Raw genomic sequence first — 24,251 nt, forward strand, 5'->3', positions numbered from 1 at the left:
CTGTCCTGTGTCAGAGTGGATGATATAATGTTGGCTGGCTGGTTTTTCCAGGCCTTGGTTTTGAAATGTTTGATGTCTAAAACTAGAACTAAAATCAGGGCAGAGAGTCTATCTGTGGTTAGATAGCTGTCTGCCTGAAATATGAGTCATTTATGGTTACCTGGTTAGTCATCAGTGTGGCTTTGAAAAGTTTTGTTAAAAGATTCATCATGTGTTTCTGTTTGTAGTTCTGCTTGTACGTTTACATACCACTGGCTGAACATATAAGCTGCTTAGCATTTTTAGAACATAGCACTGATCATTTTATTCAGTAATACTGCTCAGATTAAGATGTTTATCATCACAGAATACAACACTTGTTATACAAATTATAGTAACCGAGATTTTTCAGTTGGACCTGTTCAAAAAGGTCACTTCAGAACCTTCACATTTATTCCACTGCAGGGGCAGCACAAGTAAAATTACCCTTTATTAGTCCCTCAACAGCGAAATCCACCTCCGCATTTAACCCATCTGCGCAGTGAAACTATATTAGCAGAGCTGTATGTTCTCTACCACACATTATATTAAATATCCCTAATTTTTTGAGGGTTTCTCTACTTTTTCAGCAGCGTCAGCCTCCGTCCCGCTCTGCTCCCAGCACCACCTCACGAGGGCGCCGCAGTGGAGCCCAATCCCACAGGTCAGGGTCAAAGGTCAACGCCTGGAGATGAGATGGGACACTCCCTATGTGTGTATGTGTGTGAGAGAGACAGATGTGAGAGCTAGTGAATTGAATGTACTTCTAAACTTTTTTCACTAATTTATTAAACTTGAATGTTTTTAATAAACTTTAAAAGCAGTGTTTTTCTCTTTTAAAAGTATAATTCTTTTTATTAATTTACTGCATTTTAGTGCCGTCCCTCAGCAATTTCTTTCTTGGTGATTGATTTATTATATAATCTGAGCTTAACATAATATCAACTGTTTATATTACAGTCAATCAAAAAACTATGATTAACCTACAGAATGGACCCAGCTATTGTTCTTTATTTGGACCACGTTGATCTTAGAGAGTCCAGTATGGTCTCTGCTCCTCAGTGCTGCTGTGTTGGCTGTGGAATTATCAATGCTAACAGCCAGACTAGAAGGTCACTACATCATACTGAGTGATGAAAGCCACTGGTGAGTTGTCTTGAATAGGATCTAAAGGTGTTCTTTAGGAAACTAGTGGTCTCTGATGATGCTCGTTAAGTCTGTTCCCATTAGGAAGAAAACTATCAGGTTTTAACCCTAGTGGTCCTTTGGTCTTTGTTAGTAGGGTGATCATTGAGGGCACAGCGAGAAATTTTGTCATAGTGGAAAATTTAGCATCAGGGCAGGAGAACTCTGAGAAGTCAGAGAGGGATGAAGTTTTAAGAGTAAAAGAAAACAGAGTCAGGTTTAACCCTAAGCCTGGCTTTACACTGTGAGACTTTCTTAAAGCTGTTTTCATTAGATGCTGTATACATGTTAACACTTACAAACCGAAGGTACAACCAAAAAACTTGGAAGACTGTAGGATGTGCAAATCACTGAAACCCTACAATTAATTGAAAATTGTACAAAGACAGCATATGAGATGTTAAAACAGAATTTTTATTGTTTGTGAAAAATATATGCCCATTTTGAATTTGATGCCAACGACACATTTCAAAAAAGTTGGGATGGGGGCTTGTTTACCCCTGTGTTACCCCAACTGCTGTCGTTTTAAAAGTGAAATGTTTCCCATTCTTAAGCAAGGCCTTCCCTGAAAAAGACGTCGTCTGGATGGCAACATATGTTGTTCCAAAACCTGCATATATATCATTCAGCATTAATGGTGCCTTCACAGGTGTGCAAGTCACCCATGCCATGTGCACTAATGCACATCTATACTATCACGGATGCTGACTTTTTAACTGTGATAACAACTCTGATAACAATCTGGATGGTCCGTCTCCTCTTTAGCCCGGAGAATGCAACGTCCACGATTTCCAAAAAAGAATTAAAAATTTTGATGCGTCGGACCACAGGGGCTTTGTCTCAGTCCATTTTAAATGAGCAGTGTTTCTGGATCCTGTTTATGTAAAGTTTCTTCCTTGTATGGATAGACTTTTAACTTGCATTTGTGGATGCATTGATGAACTGTGTTCACAGACAGTGGTTTTCGAAAGTGTTTCTGCAGTGCTGCCTGAGGGCCCAAAGATCACGGCCAGCAAATACTGGTTTTCAGCCTTGTCCCTTACATACAGAGATTTCTCCAGATTCTCTGTATCATTTAATGATGTTCTGCTGTAGATGATGAAATTTCCAAGATCTTTTATAATTCGCATTGAGAAACATTATTCTTGCCTGTGCAGTCTTTCACAGAGTGGTGAACCCCTCCTCATCTTTACTTCTGAAAGACTCCGCCTCTCTGAGATGCTCTTTTATACCCAGTCATGTTACTGACCTGTTGCCAGTAAGCCCAGTCTTAGTTGTGAGATGTTCCACCAGGTGTTTTTTTTTGTTGTTGTTGTTGTTTTTTTTTTTGTTTTTTTTAGCATTACACAACTTTACCAGTCTTTTTTTGCCCCCATCCTAACTTTTTAAAATTATGTTGTTGGCATCAAACTCAAAATGTGCATATGTTTTTCAAAAAACAATAAAATTTCAGAGTTTCCACTTTTGAAATGTTATCTCTGTACTATTTTCTATGAAATATAGTGTTTAAATGATTTGCATATCATTGCATTCTGTTTTTTATTTACATTTTGCACAGCCTCCCAACTATTTTGAAAACAATGTAATATGATGTAATTGTTTTGCCATTTTGGTAAATTACACTTGAAATTATAAGGTATTTATACGAGTCAGGGACATATACCATGTGTTGCTGTTTTTAAACATGACATTTGACATTTAAATGTTAACAGGTCAGAGCGCTTACACTGGCAGCGCATTCAGTGAGTCACATTTTCTCCACATGCCAGTGCCACACAGCAGAACACAGTAAAAAATGTTCTATGAAAAAACTAAATTTCAAAAATGATTTCTCGGTCTCAGGGGCCCATCAGGGTAAACAGATGTATCATCTTTTATCAATGATTTTTTTATTGAGCAGAGCAGAGTTTATCTGTTTGGAAGAAAGATGTGTGTCAAACTCTCCGTTCTGCAGAGCAAATGCTGTACATGTGAATGGCCATTGCGTGTGGTGCAGGTACTATCACGCAGAGGAAGTATGTGGGAAACAGACTTTGAATTGTTTTTTTTTAAATATGATGGGGAAGCTTAACCTCCTTTTCAGGTAAAATAAACCAGTCCAAACCAGTTTGAGTGTATGTGAAGCTCAGCAGCTTCGCTTAATGAAGAGAGGAACAAAGAGCACTTCAGGAAACACGGTGAGTATGTAAATCTGAGCCGATGTTTATGAATGATGTAATTCTACATTAGATAAAGAGCAGTTCAGTCGGTTTTTACTGAAGCCTCAACTGAAGGAGGTCATTTGGGTGCAGCCAATGAGTGGAGGAAGTTTACACTCCCGTAGTGTTTCATCTGAAATGAAGGTGTTAATGAGTTTGTGCTGCAGTAACAGCCTCTACTCTTCTGGGGAGGCTTCTAGATGTTGGAACATTGCTGTGAGGATTTTAATGAGCATTAGTGAGGTCAGGTACTGATGTTGGATGGTCAGTTATGGACACTCCAACTCATCCCAAAGGTACTGGATGGACCTCCATCACTCCAGAGAACACAGTTTAACTGCTCCACAGCCCAATGCTGGGGGGCTTTATGCCCCTCTAGCCCATGCTTGTCAAGGTTGGCTGCTACAAACTGTCCAATTCTTTTGGTCAGTGCTTTTTTATGGAGATTATACAAGCTGATTCACTCATTAGAAGGGCTGTCTGGTTTTTCCCCCTTCAGCCTTGGTACAGGATGATTAAAAACCAAGGTATTTCCATTGTCTTACAGCTTAATATCATGATGTACGGTTTAATACATGTGTGTAGATTACAGCTATTATGTAATGTAAATACTGTATATATATATAGTCACTTATATAGGTACCTATACTTATATAGGCAAATCTGAGCTAAAACTCCAGAGGAGACGTGATATTACTGAACTCTTTTTCTCTAGAGGCATCTGAGTAGAAGCAGCGACTTCAGCTACTCATCTGATCTCATTATTGCCCAGAAGAAACTAAAGAGATATCGGGAGCAGAACTAACCCAGTCATTAAGCAAATGCTGTGGCCTACAAACACCTATAAACACAGAGACTAAAGTAAAAAAAAATCATTCAACGGCACATTGAAATTATATTCCACTGATGAAGTTACTTGAATAGAATACAGAGTAACAGTGTCAGATATAAAGGTAATCTCATTGTAATGTGGTACCTGTGAGAGATGTCCGTCCCTGCAGGCACACATTTTGTTCATGTGATAAATTTGCCAGTTTTTTTTACCATGCAATACATAGTACTCCGTCCTATCCAAATGCACCACTCCCAGTGGTTTAGCCCGTTTGCTGTGATTGGTCAAGCAGCACATCATTCCATCCTCTTCAGCCTGTGAATAATCTTCTACTGCTACATCCTGTGGTGGTGAGCTAATCCAGCCCAACCCAGTTAAAAATGGAATTGAAATCTTCACCATTGGTGATTTTATGAAGAGAAAGGAACAAAAATAATCTTTGGTGAGAAAGAACAGAGGAAACTGCTGGAGTTTCAACTGCCAAAATATTTGTTTCTGACTTGATCAATAACGTTTTAGCTAGAAGATGGAAGCTTCCACTCCAGCTCATGTCGATCCTGTCCTGACCAACATAACAGCTCAGACAGGAGGAAACATTTGTGCTCCTCTTCTCCATGGAAACCATTTTCAAGGCTCGGTTACAGTTGTGAACATAACTGGAGGTAAGTGACGGTTGAGAAACAGGTTTTATGTAAATGAATCTTTTTGTCAAGCTGAGCAGTTAAATCTACAGATAAGCTGTATATTCAGCTGGAATGGCCATGAATTCCTGTTTGTTTGTTTCATTTTAATGTGATATTCAATAAGCAGTAGAAGTTTTTTCCTTGTATCCTCCACGCTATGGGCCAGATTCATAAAAAGCAGGTCTTTAATATGTATGAGCACATTTACCTGTGAATTTAGCTTGCTACTGTCTATGCCAGAGGTCAGCAACCCAAAAAGAGCCATTTTGTCCTTTCAACAAAAATCAAACCACCTTGGGAACCACAGTATTTTATGTCCATTTTACCAGCTTGGCTGGAAAATTGTCTCAGTACATGCTTATGTACTAGTAGGCTAAAAATGTAAGTGAAAATAGACTTACTTTGCTCTGCTTTAAGCTATAGCTCAGCTATAGCAGTTTTTCTTGCATCTCTGGCAGGAAACTTTTCTGTAAAAGTGGAAGAGTTTATCATAAGACATCTCCAAACGTTTGACTTTTTATGAGGCTGAAGTCGCTTCTCATTCGCCAGCTTGTTGTGTGATTTTCCTGTTCCACCTTAAATGGTGCCTGAGGTGCCAGCATGTACATTTAAGGTGTAATGGGAAAATCACACAAGCCAGTGAATGAGAAGCGACTTCAGCCTTTTTAGTGTTTGGCGGTTTCTTATTGCAGATTAAACATATCAGGAAATCAGCTGAGTGAATATAAATACAAATCAGTCCATTCATCTCCAAATGATCAATGTTGTTCTTAAATCTCTCTCATTGCCTTTTCGTTAGCTACTAGCTTGGTGAGATTGCTGTCTGTGTTGCTATGGTGACCAGCAGTCTGCGCTGATCTTCAGGGTTAAAGGGTGAATTAGCAGTTCTACATTAACTCCAGAGTTTAAGACCATTTATTGTTAAACTGTGTTGAACGATCAGCAGAGCTTTATTTTACTGCAAAGGGGGATTATTTTTACCTAAAAACCTAATTTTGCTGTTGAGCGGGAACAGGGCAGTAAAAGAGCTACATGTGGAGCTGACTTTAAGAATAGCTCTGTGACTTTTATGAATCTGGCTCTACTTCTGGGTTCTTATTTCTCTCAACTTGTAGGTTGTTATATTTATATAGATTTTTAACTGATTTATATTGCCTCTAGGCCAGGAGGCTTCCAGTTTAAGTATCAGCAATGTTCAGGCTGAAGGCTCTCCTGATGCTCCTGCTCTCAGTGAAGGTAAGGTGTATGTGCATTGCCTAGAAAATAGTATTCACCGGTCCTTGGATGTTTTTGTTTTCATGGAACATGGAATCATGGAACATTTTTTAAACACTAATTAATTCACAGCCTCTTTCATGTCAAGCTGAAAACTTAAAATGATTTAAATTAATCATATAAAACATCAAATACAAAGTTCCTGATTCATCTGCAGATATCACTGGATATTTATTCAGTACAGTTCTTTTAAATGTTCTTTGGGCACATTATGTATTGTATTAAACTTATACTTAAGTTTAAGGATTCCAGACATTTTAATGCTATGTAGTGCCGTGAAATATTTGAGTCCTAGAGTCCATTGTTGCACTTAATTTCCAAAATAATTTCAGAGGCGTTTAGTAAATGATGTGTAATATTTGGTCCTATGACAACTATGATATTGATTTGTATAAAGAAACACTGTGAAATAGTTCTACTGAAACATTGTTGTTGTTGGCCACATCTGCTTGCAAGAAATCGACAAACTCAATAACAAGTCCAAACTAATGGAGAAATGTAAGACAATTAGTCTACAAATGGCTGTATTTACTCCAAAACTTTTATTAATATTTTTGTTGTCTGTGTCTGCTTATCAGATTTGTTGGCTGTCTATAAACAAAAACTGAAGAAGAAATTTCATAGCATTAATGAAGGAATGTTCCAATGTGGAAAGTCAGCAAATCTGAATGAGATCTACACAGAGCTCTACATCACAGAAGGAGGGAGTGGAGAGGTCAATAATGAACATGAGGTCAGACAGATTGAGGCTACATCCAGGAAACCAGCAACAGAGGAGAAACCCGTCAAGTGCAACGACCTCTTTAAAGACAGACCCATCAGAACTGTGCTGACTAAAGGAGTTGCTGGAATTGGCAAAACAATCTCTGTGCACAAGTTCATTCTGGACTGGGCTGAAGGAAAAGCAAATCAGGATGTCCTCTTCATATTTCCACTTCCTTTTAGGGAACTCAGTTTGATAAAGAAGAGGCTCAAACTGATGGAGCTTCTTCATTGCTTTTTCCCAGAAATAAAAGGACTGAGATCAGTAGACAGTAATGCCCACAAAGTCATGTTCATCTTTGATGGTCTGGATGAGTGTCGACTTCCTCTAGATTTCCAGAACAATGAGAGCTTGTGGGATGTAACAGATTCAGCCTCAGTGGATGAGCTGCTGACAAACCTCATCAAGGGGAATCTGCTTCCCTCTGCTCTCCTCTGGATAACCTCTCGACCAGCAGCAGCCAACCAAATCCCTCCTGAGTGTGTTGACCTGTTAACAGAGATACAAGGGTTCAATGACCCTCAGAAAGAGGAGTACTTCAGGAAGAGAATCAAGAGTGACCAGAGCCTGGCCAATAAAATCATCTCACACATGAAGTCCTCAAGAAGCCTCTACATCATGTGCCACATCCCAGTCTTCTGTAGGATTGCAGCCACTGTTCTAGAGAGAGTGTTGGGTGGAGCAGAGAGTGGAGAGATCCCCAAGACTCTGACTCAAATGTTCACCCACTTCCTGATCTTTCAGATCAAACACAAGGACCAAAAGTACCATGGTAAATGTGACACTGATCTTCAACAGACTAGAAAGATGATTCTGGCACTGGGAAAACTGGCTTTCCAACAGCTGGAGAAAGGCAATCTTATCTTCTATGAGGAGGACCTGAGAGAGTGTGGCATTGATGTCAGAGAAGTGTCAGTGTACTCAGGAGTTTGCACCCAAATCTTCAGAGAGGAGTTTGGGCTGTACCTGGGAAGGGTGTTCTGCTTTGTGCACCTGAGTGTTCAAGAGTTTCTGGCTGCTTTATATGCATTTCTCTCCTTTATCAGCAAAGATGTAACAGAACAGGTGACCATGGATCTCTCTGATATTTTCAGAAAGTCCAAACTGTCAGACTTCCTCAAGTCTGCAGTGGACAAGGCCTTACAGAGTGAGAATGGACACCTGGACCTTTTCCTCCGCTTCCTTCTGGGCCTCTCACTGGAGTCCAATCAGACTCTCTTACGAGGCCTAATAACACAGACAGGAAGCAGCTCTCACAGCAAAGAGGAAACAGTCCAGTACATCAAGGAGAAGATCAGGGAGAATCCCTCTCCAGAGAAATCCATCAATTTGTTCTACTGTCTGAATGAACTGAATGATCATTCTCTAGTGAAAGAAGTCCAAACATATGTGAATGCAAGAGGTTATAGTCGTCTCAGTGGTACCAGGCTGTCTCCTACCCAGTGGTCAGCTCTGGTGTTTGTGTTGCTGAACTCAGAAGAAGAGTTGGATGATTTTGACCTACTTAAATATGATCCATCAGAAGAAGGTCTCTTGATGCTCCTGCCAGTGGTCAAAGCATGCAGAAGAGTTATGTGAGTCTTTGCAGGGAAACATATTACATCACAATATCGTCTAACAGTACATGATATTCAAGAGTCCTTAACAGATAGGAGAGTGAGGAATATGATGTAAATTATATTTTTGATCTGTAAATGTGAAAATTAAATACATAAAATACATCTAATATATGAATATTTCCAGCCAATGAAAGTTAACCAGTGCATCTACAGAAATATCTGAAATGGATGTGGGTTTAGAAAAAAATGAAACTTGGAAAATATTTAGGAGCCCTTGATACAGGACCGGAATTTTCATTCAAGTTAAGCTTTTTATTCTAATCAAGCTTTTCATTAATGCACCAGAGCCTCTGCTACCCCAGGTAAAGGAAGGATGCAGCAGAAACATTTGCAGCAAACATATTCTCTTTATTTTACATTCAAACACAAACAAAACAAAATCCTGCCACCTCTCTGTGACTTCTAGACTTTTCAGTTCTTTCTTTAAGGCAAGCTTGTTAGCTTGTCAGTCTTTTTCTGATACAGCTGCAGCTTGCTCCTCTCCTCTTTCTCTGTTCCCTCTCTTCTCCTTTTAAAGGTGCCCATGCTGCCCATGCAAGATCAGCATCAACTTATTAAGGGCAGCATAACCTAAGCCTAAAGGAAAAGAAAGTTAACTGGCCCCAACCCTGCTCTGCAGCAAGGACCCTGAGATCAAATATAATGTCTATTAAAGTGCCTGGCACCTACCCCCATCACCCAACTCAGGCCAGGGACCTGGCCTGAGCGAACATCCCACCCCCAACAAAAGCCCAAATATAGAGTGGGAGAGCAAAACTGTGATCGGGGTATAGGCTCAGCAGTGATTGGCAGAACAGGAGATTCAGAGGCCACCCACCAGTCATGAGGCATGGAGATCGGCGGGTCACGGAACACTGAGTTCGACAGGTCAGGGAGGGCAGTGCTGGTGGCATACACATGATGGGTTGTGTTCTGGTACATGTGGGGCAGACACGGGCATCCTTGAGTGCAGGCGGTGCTGCACCAACGTCCTCAATGTGGGACCAACCGTTTTGCTTGTGGGTGTGAGGGGGACAAATGGTGCAGAATTTCTGCAGGAGCAGGATGAAATCTTGTGAGAGCAGGACAAAAATTGGTCCTGCACAGGCTTCTAGAGTCAGATACTCAGCCAGTGTCAGACTATGTGACTATGTGACTGAGAGTTTGAGAGTAGACGTTTAACCTGGAGAGGTAAAGCAGTGGTCTTTTTAAGGTGTCCCAATTTGCAACAATTGCAGGCGAAATCACTGTGGGTTATGTGAGCAGAGATGCAAAGTTTGTTGATATAATTCATTAAAGGACTATAACCCAGGTCAGCAACTGCAGGACAGAGGATCTGGAATTTTATGGGAGGAAAGGATGTATGAGAAGAGAGGGTAGGATTAATATGAAGAAAGGGACAGGATGAAAAGGAAGGGATCTTAAGATGAGCCCATCCTCAAATGAGAGGTTTAGGGGTGTTGGAGACTGAAGGTTGTTCTGGGGCACATACAGGATTAAGGGGTGCACCACTAAAACTCTTTGTTTGCCAGTCATAGTGGAACCAATATACATATGGGAAACAACCAGCTTAGCACTAAATAGATTTGAGAGAAATACTTACAGTGAAAACGGGATCATATCCTAGAAATCTCGTGTTTAGCTAGATCCTGTTGATGCCCTGGCTCCTGATGTACAAACAACTGCAGCTGTTGGAGAGGTTATTCTCACATGTTGAAGATGTGGAAACACTTAATGTGTACTTTTGCATGCATGTGAGAGAAAGTGTTTTTACTTTTAATTATTTTTGTTATTGTCTCTGTTTGTGTGTCCTCTGATGTAATTTATCTCCCAGACTGTGTGAGTGTAATCTCACAGAGAAAAGCTGTGAAATACTATCTTCAGCTCTCAGTTCAAGCTCCTCAAGTCTGAGAGAACTTGACCTCAGTTACAATGAACTGCAGGATTCAGGAGTGGAGCTGCTCTCTGCTGGACTGGAGAATCCACACTGTAAACTGGAGAAACTGAAGTAAGTTAATCACTGTATTTATGTGGATGTACATCACACATACACACAAATATTTTCAAAAACTGACACACTGAGAAATACTGGCTGTTGAAGAATTTGAGGATTTTTTTCAAATTTTGACTGTACCATTTTGATGTGCTTGAATGTGAGAAGTGCAATCACACACAGACACACACACAATGCTTAAAATATTTTTTAATTCCCATAAAAAAGTTGCTCACAAAATCTTTCTGATCTTCTGAAAGTAGTAATTGTTAGTCACAACTGAGATAATTTTAGCAGCATTTTGTAATCATGAGTGATAGATGAGCCCTTAGGTCTATCCTTTATATTTAGATCTAGTTTGATGTCAGTGTTAAGGAAAAACAATGAGAAGCAATGAGATCAGTCTAAGATTTACTTGAAAATATGTAAGCATATTTTCATCATTATTCCCCAATATATTATCATTTGTAATTGTTTTCCAATCCTGGAATGCCCCACTTGAAGAGGGAAAGTTAAAGAAGAGATAACTTTAAAATGTTCAGAGGAGGCGATAGTCTAACCAGGGTTAAGGACCTATGATATCTGTCTTTACAGGATGGGTGAAAAGCAGTGGGGAGAACATGAAACGTTCACTGCAAACCATTATGTTAGTTTTCTTATCTATGTCTGACTTTATATTTGCTGCTAATTTTTCTGCATGGTGAAAGAGAAATTAGCAACAAGTGTAAACCATTATGCCATAGATTTGTCACCTATGCCTGGCTTTGAGCACTAAACATAAAAGTTAATGCAAATGAGCTCATCTTCATTTTAAGTTATTACATTTTTATCAGACGTTGATGAGTAACATTTCTGTCACACTGAATCTCGAATACTCAGGTGTGACTTCAGCAATCTCTTCTTCATCTCTTTACTGCTCCAAAGGGGACTTAAAACAGTGAATCCTAGATGATCATAAAATGAGAACCTTGTGTCTCATAAGATATTAATAGTGAGCTGTATTTTTCCTTTTGGTACTTTCTGTTTTAGTCATAAATAGAGCTATAGAACTCTCAGTTTATTGCTTATTAAAACAAAAAGTTTGCTTTGCTTCTCATTAGAGAACTTGGAATTTGTTTGACGAGAAAAAGGCTCTGCATCTTAAAACTTGCTCAGGAAATATTGCTTTTTCTAGGAAATATAGATCTTTAAAAGAGATCTCATTTTGAAGTGTGTTTTCCTATGTGTTTTATCCCAGGCTGTCTAATTGTGGTCTCACAGAAAAAGGCTGTGCAGCTCTGACCTCAGCTCTTAGCTCAAAGATGTCAAGTCTGAGACACTTGGACCTCAGTTACAATGAAACTATGCAGGATTCAGGAATGAAGATGCTCTCTGCTGGACTGGGGAATCCACACTGTAAAGTTGAGACACTGAGGTAAGATGATCACAAAAACAGAAAGCAGTGATTTGTAAACTGTCTTTTACAGGTATTTAGCTGAAAATAATTTTTTAATAAATATTCAATATTTTACAGTATCAGGTGTATATGTAACAGATGATGCGGTAACAGGTGAAGCTATCACAATTGGGTCTAAAAGGAAGGGAATAGTCTAACAGCTTAAGAACAATGTTTCACAACACATGATTGCAAGAAATGTAGAGATTTTACCATCTATAGTGCATAGCATTATTAAAAAATTCAAGAGAATCTGGAGAAATCTGTGCATAAAAGGCAAGGTCAAAAAACCTCAGATGGCAGTGCTTTTAAAACAGACATGCTTCTGTAATAAGTATAACCACATGGGCTTGGGAACATTTCAGAAAACCCTTGTCAGTAAACACAGTTCATCTGAGATGGTCTGATGCAAAGTGGAAATGTGTGCTATGGCCTGCCTGCAGTCCAGACCTGTCTCCCATTGAAAACGTGGCACATTATGAAGTGCAGTATAAGACAGCAGAGACCCTGTAAGAACATGCTGCAGGCATCAAACATTGAATGAGTATACATACACACAAAACAATAAAGTTAATTAGTTAGAACATCAAATATTTTGTATTTTTACTGATCTCAGCTGGAGACAGATCAAAAACAGTTTTACAAATCATTGTGTGTTCTTATTTATATTTTTGTACACTCACAACTTTTTTAGACTTTTGTTTATAAAACAGCATCAGAAATGGTGAATGAAAGTCATTATCACATAGGCAAAAAATGGAGGATTTTCTTCCAGTTTTGATGTTACACATCATTTTGTTGTATTGATCTGACAGCCTGAATGTTTTCATCTACTGATATACATAAAGCTGCTGCAATGTCAGCAGTGAAACTGTGAGTACTGATCTAACAAACTGGTATAAAGTCATTGTCAATCCTGACCTCATTAAAACCACGCTCAATCAATATGTGATGCAGTTTTAACAATGATCACTATAAAATTGTAAAAATGGAGAACAAAGTCATAACTTTTTTTCCATGATTCAAAAATATTTTTTCGTGTATTACCATCTCCACCATGGTGCATTAGTCTTTGGGGAATTATGGGAACCTATTTCATTGTTGCATATTTGCAATAGGATGAGATAGCAGCTAGCAACATGTCTGGAGTTTCCAAGTATGTTATGCTTGACACAACTTTTAGTACACCAACTGATAATTAATTTTGAGGGGTAGAATTACCATTGTGAAATGTCATACATACTGCATTTTTTAAGTAAAAAAAAAAAACTGCAGCAAGCTATTAAAAACATTTATGGAAAATATTAAGGCACTGTTACTTTAGATTTGATTTACTTAAAGAAAGAAAAAGTATTAATTGTGGGCTTTTGTGAGATCCCACTAGTTTTCTCCATACCAATCATGCAGACTGAAGTTTGATATGTGCTAAATGTGAGTGAAGTGCAGCAATGCAACATGGAATTTCTTCATTAGTAATGCACTGAAAGAATGGAAGCCACTCCTGTAGTGTATAGAAGTCTGTCAGAATCACCATGTATATCACTGTAGAAGTCAATCCACGTGCTGTTGAGAAGTCATATTGGCTAAAACTTGAGCCATCAGTAAAAGATGTATCAGTGTATCAGTAAAAGATAATGCTTTTTTTAATCTTACCCTGATATAGGTCATACATATGCACATACACACATACAAGTGTGATTAAAATCACCTCTGGGGTGGATTTAATAGTTCTCAGCCCTTCATATAGCATGTGTGCTGATGGTGTTCTGATATATTTGCATTTCTCTTCCAGGCTGCGTTGGTGTAATATCACAGGGAAAAGCTGTGCAGCTCTGGCCTCAGCTCTCAGCTCAAACTCCTCATATCTGAGAGAACTGAACCTGAGTTACAATAAACTGCAAGATTCAGGAGTGAAGCTGCTCTCTGCTGGACTAAAGAATCCACACTGTAAACTGGAGACAGTGAGGTGAGATAAATATCATTGTTGATGTAGATGAGTCTGTATGGTTGTTTTGCTTCAGCATAACTATACCTTGAGTAGTGAATTTTGAATTGACCCAAAGATGACCAAAACACTGAAATAAGCAAGAATAAAGCAAAAGTGATGAAGACAATTAATGAAAGTAACTGATGAGAGGATGCTGAAAAAAATAATATATAAACACACTATAATGCAAATGCATTTCACATGTGCAAAAACGGGTGTCGTTTAGTGTAAATGTAATTTACAAAATAAATGTGATAACTAATACAAACAAATAGCCCACATTCCTGAATATGCAAGGTATAGTCCAATCGGCTGCTCCAAAGGTTCAGATTTTTTCAGCCCTCCAATCAATGCTTAAAAATTGATATCAAGCTCTGGTCCTTTAGCAGCTCTTTAACAGTTTTTTATCAATGCATATATGTGTTGTGTATTTTGAATGTAAAGCTCCAGGTGTGGTCAAAAGTGTGCCTGGGCCAGCAGTAAAAGTGATTCTGCAAAAGTGTCATTTTCTAGTTCCAAAAGCCAAAAATATTTTAGAAAACATCAGCTTGTGTTAAAGTGTTGCATTTTTGGCCTTTGCATGTGATGCTTACAATGCTTCTTCACCATAAAGGCTAAAATAAGCATCGTCAAAATTATACAGCAAATGTGTAGTTTGGTACATATAGCCCTCAAAGTTCAGACATAAATGATCCATAAACATTTTTTCATGCTTATTGCGCCAATAGGCTTTAACCTAGGATGCTTGATGGGTTTCATGCATCTTGGTGTTGATTTTGTTGCCTTGTTGCACTACTGCTAGTAAAAAGGTGTAGGCTGATGTTACAACATTGCAGGACATATCATATTTAGAAAATGCCCTAAAGTGTCCTTGCGAATTTGATACGCCTGCACATATCAGCTAGGTAGCACAACACAAAGTGTGAAAAAGTTTTAAATCTAATCACAAATCAGTATCATAAAAAATACATTTAACATTTTTTTCTTCATTTGAGCAGATTTTGTGGCCACTGTCTTACAAGCATTTTTCATATTACTGGTGCTCAGCACTGACCTATCTATTTATATTTTTATATATTAAGATTCAATCATTCCATTACAATCTCATCTCTAACTACTAATAGGCTGACATATTTATGTAAATATTTAGATGTTTTTATGTTTATGATATGTTTCAACACATATGCACACATATACATAAAACTTGTTATATTTGTAGCTTTTATGTAACCTATGTTCATTGATTTATTTTGTTTGTATTTTGTGTGTGCTGAGTTCTTAGTGTATTTTTCTCCTTTTTTGTGCAGTCTTTATAACTGCAGTATTACAGATGAAGGCTTTGCAGCTCTGGCCTTAGCTCTAAAATCAAACACCTCGTCACAATTGAGAGAGCTGGATGTGATTGACAATCAACCAGGAGAGTCAGGAGTGAAGCTACTCTCCGATCTACTGGAGGATCCACACTGTAAACTCGAGAAACTGCAGTGAGTTACTGGGACAGCTGGTCTCAAGAACAATTTCTGAGTCTACTGTACCCTGAGACTAAGACAAGACCAAGTCAAAATGATGCTGAGGCAGAGACAAGACTGAGATTTTTGTTGTTTGCTTAGTCCTCAATCTTAAGTTCTGTTTTATCATCTACTTTGGTTGATATATACAATTGTGTCATCAGCATAGCAACGGAAGCCGATGCAATGCTCACAGACATTACACTGTGGTAGCACATATAAAGAGAGTAGTAGAGATCCTAGAACAGAACCTTGTGGGACACTATGCTTTTCTTCTGTATGAAGAAAAGCATAGTGGCCCATTTACAGACTTACATTTACTGTTTTAATGCCAGTATGAACTATAATTGTTAAACAAAAGGGGAAATTGGTCTCTGATTTGATAGCTCACTGAAGGAGAGATTCATTTTTTATCAGCATTGAACATAAACAAACACTGTTCTTTTTGTTTTAGGGGACTTCAACAAAGCAAATCTTAGTCATCTTTACTCAAGTCCAATGCAAAAAAGCATCTATTTCTGCTGTTTAATCTGCTCTTTTCTTCTTTTCTCTGTCTTACAGCATCAACCCACAGGATTCAGATGAGCTGTTATGAGTTCCACACACAGAGAGTTATGAGGAGATGATGAAGTCTCAATACAAACATCAACACACTCTCAGTGAAAACTGAGCAGTCTCCCTAATTAATATTCACCATATGGAATTTGATTTTTGCTTATAATATTTTATCCAGCCGTATCCAACATAGACTTACTACAAGCTAAGAAATTGTGGGATAATGGTATATACTCCCAATAAAGCCATGACTCAGTCTTGCATGAACTTTGTTTCCAAAAAAATCATATTTTATTAATCCATTCCTTATAAAGAAATACATTACCTATACATGCAAGCACCGCCAGTCAGGGATGTCACTGTTACCATGGAGATTCAAACTGTGTAGTTTGGTACCAGAACACCACAAAGCACAGCGCCGTCTTATTGAGGGATGAGGGGAGGAGAGTTTGGAGAGCTGAAAATCTGAGTTTGGCCATATAGCTTTCAGATTTCCTTTCAGCAATCATATTTGTGTTGTGGAGCACAAATATTTGTGTTTTCCTCGCACCTCTGCGCACCTCTGCAAGGAAAATAAGGAGGTACCCCATGTCTGGATTAATAGAATTCTTATAGAGTTAAACAAATTAATTATTTCATAAGATTCATTGCACCACAACAGAAAACCTGATAGCAATGATAAAATACAAGAACTCTTAAAATGAAAATGATGAAATTCAAACATTACAGGTACATAAAAAGTATATAATAATGATAATAATAATAATGAAACAGTAGTATCCACAAAAACATTATGAGAACGTAGTTGCAAACGTTGGCACAAAAAGGAGTGAAAGTGATTGGTTGAAACCATTTGTAGTGCTTTGTGGGATATGTTGTTCATTCCAACACTTAACAGGTTAAGTACACAGTCTTGTAACTTTGTGTTTTTATTCATTTTTCAAAGCATTCTTTGCTCAGATTTGACTTATAATGTCATGGTTTATCTTGTAGCTGACTGGTGTGGTTGAATGCTTAAAACTCTTTATGCAAGGATTTTTTAAAATGTCTATGAAGAAAATAAATGGGATTCTTACTTCTGGAACCAGAGAAAGTAGTGTGTTTTGGTTCTTGTTGGTCATCTCCAAAATGACATCACTTCCTGTTCACCAGTGACTGCACCTCCAGACACCCGTTCATCAAACTCCCCACGTTGGTTGATCACTCCATGTGATAAGAGTATGTACAGGAGGAGCTCCTCAGTACCTAAGTGACCTCATTTCCTGTTATGAAACGTCACACTCACCTAAATCACAGGCTTCCACTCACACAATTAGGTTTGTTGATGGTGGAGTGGAGGGGCTCTGATATCTCAGGGAGCCCTCATGCCTGTGATACCTTCTGGTTCTTATGGTAGCTAAGCTGTTGTAGTTAGGCCTGCCAGAGCCTCTGCTTGCACTGTATCATGTTCAGAGCATTCCAAACAGAACTGCATTCTTTGATTCTTTATTTATTATCGATTATTGCTTATTTATCTGCTACAACTGTCTAAGTGTTGGTCCTATCATGGGGAGATCCTCTCTCTGAGTGGGTTGGCTGGTCCTCCCTCTCCCCCCATCACTCAGAATAGGCAGTTATTGTTCACCACCAAATGTCTTTAGCTGTCCAATGACGATTGTGTTAGAGGTGATCCAACAAGACAAGGCAGCTGGCTTCCAGTGATTTAAGAGGAAGCATGTGATAGCCATCCTCCTCCCAGCGCTTGTAGTATCGCGTGACTGGGGAGACCTAGCTATTGGGTGGAACTGGACATGGCTAGGTTGTATATTCATTATTCATTTCTTTATACAATATTTTTCTAACATTATTTGGTTTGTTTGTTAATGTTTTGCTATCCGGAAACAAAGAAGAAAACGGGTTCCCTAGTCATAGGGGTCAATTCATATAGTTTACTGGTATAAAATATACAGGGATATGTAGATCAGTAGGGTCATCAGTTTAGGATCAGTTTAGAGTCATCTGAGCTTGGTGAGGATGGAGTGAGTTGAAAGAACACATGCTCACTAGTCTGGTTTCTCAAGAAAAACAGGACTTATTACGGTCTTTATTTTTTTAGATTGTTACTGCCTCATAAGAAGTATTGCAGTGTTGGTTTTATTGACCTGTCAAAAGTGTTTGATACAGTTCACTCTTTGCTTTAAAAAAACATCACATCATTGGCTTTGATCATAACGCTTATAAATGGCTTCATAATTACTTTATAGACCGACAGCATTGTGCAGCTACTGGTAATGATAAATCTGTTTCTGTATCAATTTCAGAAGAAGTTCCACAGGGCTCATTTCTGGGGCCTGTTTTGTTTAAAATTTATATAGATTATGTAATTTCCCTCATAACCGGCTGTAATGTACTCCTCTGCGTAAAAGACAGTTCTGCCAATATGGAATATTCAGCAGCTAAGGCCTTCCAATGCTGCTTTGATGATTTACAAGTTGAGCTTAGTTCTTAATGCCAAAAAGACTACATTTATATTGTTCACCAGAGCCAACATATTGACTATGATAATCTGACCAGCTCCACCATGAAAAGGTTATAGTTGGGAAGAGTTGCAGAGTACAAGAACCTTGGAATTTAGCATGATGAGAAAATAACTTTAAATTTCATGTAAATAAAGAAAATTGAAAGCACAAATATGGTTTCTTTTGTAGAAATAAGAGTTTTCCTTTTCAATGTAGAAAAATACTTATTGAAGCAACATTTCTCTCCATCATGATCATGGTGATATTTTATGTGTGCATACTTTAGCCTACCTCCGCGACTCAGAAGGAGATTATTATAATATTATTTATTCCTAAAGCTCCAATCATACACGTGCCTCCATACATCACATCTATGTTGACTATTAACAAGGTTTTTACAGAACTCACTGCAGTGATTGGATTACATTGCTGGTCTTTTATGTTTTTACTAATAATTTTAAATCGTTTTATTTATTGTGCTCTGGCAACTTGGAAGACATCTAGCAGCTTTTAAAGCTATTTAATTCTCACCTCACTGTTATTCTTTAGCCAGTGTAAAATAAGTTGGGGAAAAATATATATATATATTTTTATTGCTTGAATTGTTCTTATTGTTTTTTTTGTTTCTTATCTGTTATGAGTTGCTTTGTTTCTTACTTGACTATTTCAAAATGAGAATTCTCCCAAAACACATTTATGAGTATAAATTAAGGTTGATCAAATACTGTGTAATATAGTTTCCCCATAAACTTTAGCATGTAACATCAATAATTCTGTTGTGTTCAGATTTATTTTCCCATTTTTTGTTTTATTAGGCTTACTATCTATGTCAGACTGTTTATTGGTTTCATTTTCAAATGAAGTTTTTTTTATTCTTTATGGCTTTTCACTGTATGGTTTGTTACACAGAAAGCTGGCATGCTTTGAAGTGCAATCATAGAAAATACTGGGCTCAGCTCCTTACATCTCCAACACTAATGACCAATATAGCCCTCTTAAACTAAGGCCATGGTTGAATGGGCTACTGAACACTAAGCAAAAATACAGAGTGGCTAAACTGTTAATCGCATGAATCCCTGGCCTTTCTGGGCTTCCATTCATCACTCAGCAAGAAAAGTTAATTAACCCCTTAAAATTCCAGGCTTATGACATACTAAGGCTTTTTATTCAGTAACTACATGGACTACAATGTACAACTAGCTGAGTTGCTCTTAGGTTATACAAGTGTGTAGTAAAACTTTGGCCTGCTGGTGGGCCCTGGACATTTAAGGGGTTACCTAAAACCTTGTGAATGTTCAGTTGATACTGAAAGCAACTGAGCAGGTGACATGCGGCTTTTCTCATGATTATACCAGTCAGAACAGGTTTTAGTGGAAGTGAAACCCCATTTCACCCCATTAGTGGAAGTGAAGCTCCATTTTATGAAGAGACAAACATAAAGCAAGTCAGGAGAGTAAGAAGGTGAGTCTGTAAATCTGAGCTGTAGTTTTTGACTAATTTGAATAAAGATCAGTTCAGTAGGTTTTTACTGAATTCTTAACTGACAGAATTGACTTTCTGACCTGATGAATATTTCTCTGTAGGTGAACAGTCTGATGAGGCAGGGCTGAATCTGAGACAGTGATTTTGGAGTGAAGTAACTGTGTGTCCTGCTCCTTTTCTCTGCATGTGTCTGTTTGCAGGGATCCAGCTGTGACCTGTAGGAGACATGAGCTCCAAAATGAGTTCCTCTGGAGAAGAACACGCACAGAGAGAGACCAGAGGTGAGAGAATAGTGTGACACTGTGAACACAGATGTGCTGATGAAGTGTTTTCAGTTAATAAAGTAGCTCTGTAGTCAGATAACTGGGCTTTGGATCAAGAGCTTCAGTCCCAGCTGATGATCACTGAAACATACAGACTGTGCCCTCAAACAGGGCATTAAAGCCCAAACTGTTCCAGTACTGTTGCCTATATAATGTCATTCACTTAAAACAAAAGTATGTGCTAAATGTAAACAAAGACCATCAGCAGACTCTTTGACTGATCTGAACTAAATAGAGTTAAAAAAAATTACCTATATTAAAATGTCATTAAATTAACTGATCAGGCACATTGTTTCATTGTGTTTTAGTCTGAGTCAGAGAGAAAGATCAGACTCACCTGAACCCAGCTGTGTGTCCATGAAGACTGACGAGTCAATGGATTATCCCTATCACTTCAGTGAGAGAGATAGTTCTCCTGATGTGAGTAAGGACAGTGTTCCTCACTCCCAGTCCCAGAGAATATATGTAGAGAATATAACAGTAATTTGGAGATTTATACCTGGAACTGAGTGTAATGTAGAGAATATAACAGTAATGTGGAGATTTATACCTGGAACTGAGTGTAATGTAGAGTATATAACAGTAATGTGGAGATTTGTACCTGGAAACTGTAGAGAAATAACAGTAATGTGGAGATTTGTACTGGACTGAGTGTAATGTAGATATAAACAGTAATGTGGAGATTTATACCTGGAACTGAGCGTAATGTCGAGAATATATAACAGTAATGTGGAGATTTATACCTGGAACTGAGCGTAATGTAGATAATATAACAGTAATGTGGAGATTTATACCTGGAACTGAGCGTAATGTCGAGAATATATAACAGTAATGTGGAAATTTAGACCTGGAACTGAGTGTAATGTCGAGAATATATAACAGTAATGTGGAGATTTATACCTGGAACTGAGTGTAATGTAGAGAGAAAATATAACATTTCTATTTAATAATTGTTAATAATGAATCAGTCTTGTAGTTTGTATATATGTGTTTTGTTTTTTCTCCCTAAAAAAGTGCCCATAAAGAGCAATCAAAAATGACCAGCATAAATCAGGTGGAGTCCATATTCAAGGTGTGTGTACATATTATTTCATTAGTAAAATATATAAAATTGATTTGCAGTTTTTAGTATGTGCCAATTAACAGTAACTCTGAGCAAACATGTGATAAATCATCTCTCTGTAAGATAACAGTGTTTTTTATGGTTTTCTGTTTACTGTTTATTCCTAATCAGGATGTGGAGCACAAAATAATCTCTCTGGTGAAGAAAGAGCTGAAGAGGTTCAAGAAGCTGCTGAGTGCAGATTACCCAGCATGCTCTGAGAGAGAGGTGGAGGATGAGGAGGATCAGAGCAGTTCCAGAGAGGGGGTGCTGAAGATCACACTGAACATGCTGAGGAACATGAAGAAGACAGACCTCGCTAACATATTACAGAGCAGTAAGAGCTGTGGGCGGGGCTTTATTACATCACTGTAACTTTAGAGGAAGAACACTGATCCACACTTATCAGATTAAGCTGATCTAGGACCAGTTTTTACCTCTCACATCCGAATGATTGCAGTTATATAAGCAAGTTATAAGTGCTTTTATATTACATAAAACATCAGAAAATAGGAAAAACATTCAAATAACCAATGTTTGCTACTTTTATGACATCACGCATGTCCATGGAGAAAAACATTTTTGTTCAACAAGTCAAACAATAGCTTTTCACAAGTAGCACACAGTTTCCTGCTCTGTACACCAGACTCTTTGGTGCAGTCTAAATATATTTCCTATTGCTTCTGATTATTGGCTAGCTAGAACACCCTGTTTTATTTATAACCAAAAATAAACAAGAAGCTGTCCAGAGATGAGGAAAATAGGCGATGGTGCCAAAGAGACTGAGTTTAGTGTGTGTTCCAGTAAAAAGTGGTTCCTCATCTTCATCATTCCTCAAGAACAAGTGTTGTTTTTTGCAAAACAATGACTAAAAAGTAATGAAAGCAGCAATGAAAATATTTTTTCTATTTACTGATTAGGTAAAACATGTATTTGGCTTTTCTTGTTCTTATAAAATATTCAGATATTCCAGAGAATGCTAAACAGAATATCTGTAAATGAAAACATTTAATTAATGAAAACAAGTAAAAGCTGAATAATGAATAATGAATTTGCTTCTGTGAGTAGTGGTCATAAAGCAAAATAATTATCATCACATACAGTACTTATCTTGTGTTTTTAGAGCTGAATCCTGGATATCAGAAAAAGCTTAAATTTAAACTGACAGATAAATGTAAAAGAATTAATGAAGGAATCTCCCAGTATGGAACATCAACCCTTCTGAATGAGGTCTACACTGAGCTCTACATCACAGAGGGAGGGAGTGGAGAGGTCAATGATGAACATGAGGTCAGACAGATTGAGGAGGCATCCAGGAGACCAGCAACAGAGGAGAAACCCATCAAATGCAATGACCTCTTCAAGGACAGACCCATCAGAACTGTGCTGACTAAAGGAGTCGCTGGAATTGGAAAAACAGTATCTGTGCACAAGTTCATTCTGGACTGGGCTGAAGGAAAAGCTAATCAGGACATAATTTTATTTCCGCTTCCATTTAGGCAGCTGAATTTGATGAAGGAGAAAAAGCTCAGTTTGGTGGAGCTTCTTCATATTTTTTTCCCTGAAATAAAAGAGTTATGGTCAATAGACTTTTATGCTCACAAAGTCATGTTCATCATGATGGTCTGGATGAGTGTCGACTTCCTCTAGATTTCCAGAACAATGAGAGCTTGTGGGATGTAACAGATTCAGCCTCAGTGGATGTGCTGCTGACAAACCTCATCAAGGGGAATCTGCTTCCCTCTGCTCTCCTCTGGATAACCTCTCGACCTGCAGCAATTAATCAGATTCCTCCTGAGTGTGTTGACCTGGTAACAGAGATACAAGGGTTCAGTGACCCTCAGAAAGAGGAGTACTTCAGGAAGAGAATCAGTGACCAAAGCCTGGCCAATAAAATCATCTCACACATGAAGTCCTCAAGAAGCCTCTACATCATGTGCCACATCCCAGTCTTCTGTTGGATTGCAGCCCCTGTTCTAGAGAGAGTGTTGGGTGAAGCAGAGAGTGGAGAGATCCCCAAGACTCTGACTCAAATGTTCACTCACTTCCTGATCTTTCAGATCAAACACAAGGACCAAAAGTACCATGGGAAATGTGACACTGATCTTCAGCAGACTAGAAAGATGATTCTGGCACTGGGAAAACTGGCTTTCCAACAGCTGGAAAAAAGCAATCTGATCTTCTATGAGGAAGACCTGAGAGAGTGTGGCACTGATGTCAGAGAAGTGTCAGTGTACTCAGGAGTTTGTACCCAGATCTTCAGAGAGGAGTTTGAGCTGAAGGTGTTTAGCTTTGTGCACCTGAGCATTCAGGACTTTCTGGCTGCTTTATATGCATTTCTCTCCTTCATTAGCAGAGAAGGAACAAAACAGCTGACCACTGATCTCTCTGATATTTTCAAAAAGTCAAAAATGTCAGACTTCCTTAAGTCTGCAGTGGACAAGGCCTTACAGAGTGAGGATGGACACCTGGATCTCTCCGCTTCCTTCTGGGCCTCTCACTGGAGTCCAATCAGACTCTCTTACGAGGCCTACTGACACAGACAGGAAGCAGCTCTCACAGCAAAGAGGAAATAGTCCAGTACATCAAGGAGAAGATCAGGGAAGAATCCCTCTCCAGAGAAATCCATCAATCTGTTCCACTGTCTGAATGAACTGAATGATCATTCTTTGGTGCAGGAAGTTCAAACATACCTGAGCAGAGGAGATCACTTATGTCTCCATGGAGCCAGACTCTCTCCTGCCCAGTGGTCAGCACTGGTGTTTGTGTTGCTGAACTCAGAAAAGGAATTGGATGTGTTTGTCCTGGATAGGTAT

General features: G+C 38.5%; 1 protein-coding gene across 1 annotated transcript in view; it reads left to right on the forward strand.

Moving 5' to 3' along the window:
- The first annotated feature begins 2,959 nt into the window (after positions 1–2,959).
- The window catches only part of LOC118822942, a 42,702-nt gene continuing 21,410 nt past the window's right edge, over positions 2,960–24,251 (forward strand). The window contains exons 1-8 of the mRNA XM_036592267.1: positions 2,960–3,380; positions 4,753–4,895; positions 6,078–6,152; positions 6,770–8,528; positions 10,387–10,560; positions 11,783–11,959; positions 13,773–13,946; positions 15,275–15,451. Of these exons, the coding sequence (XP_036448160.1) occupies positions 4,760–4,895; positions 6,078–6,152; positions 6,770–8,528; positions 10,387–10,560; positions 11,783–11,959; positions 13,773–13,946; positions 15,275–15,451 (2,672 nt within the window). The 5' untranslated portion in view covers positions 2,960–3,380; positions 4,753–4,759. The remainder of the gene's footprint in view (positions 3,381–4,752; positions 4,896–6,077; positions 6,153–6,769; positions 8,529–10,386; positions 10,561–11,782; positions 11,960–13,772; positions 13,947–15,274; positions 15,452–24,251) is intronic.

This window comes from Colossoma macropomum, unplaced genomic scaffold, assembly GCF_904425465.1.
Source record: "Colossoma macropomum unplaced genomic scaffold, Colossoma_macropomum, whole genome shotgun sequence".
Classification (NCBI taxonomy): Eukaryota; Metazoa; Chordata; class Actinopteri; order Characiformes; family Serrasalmidae; genus Colossoma; species Colossoma macropomum.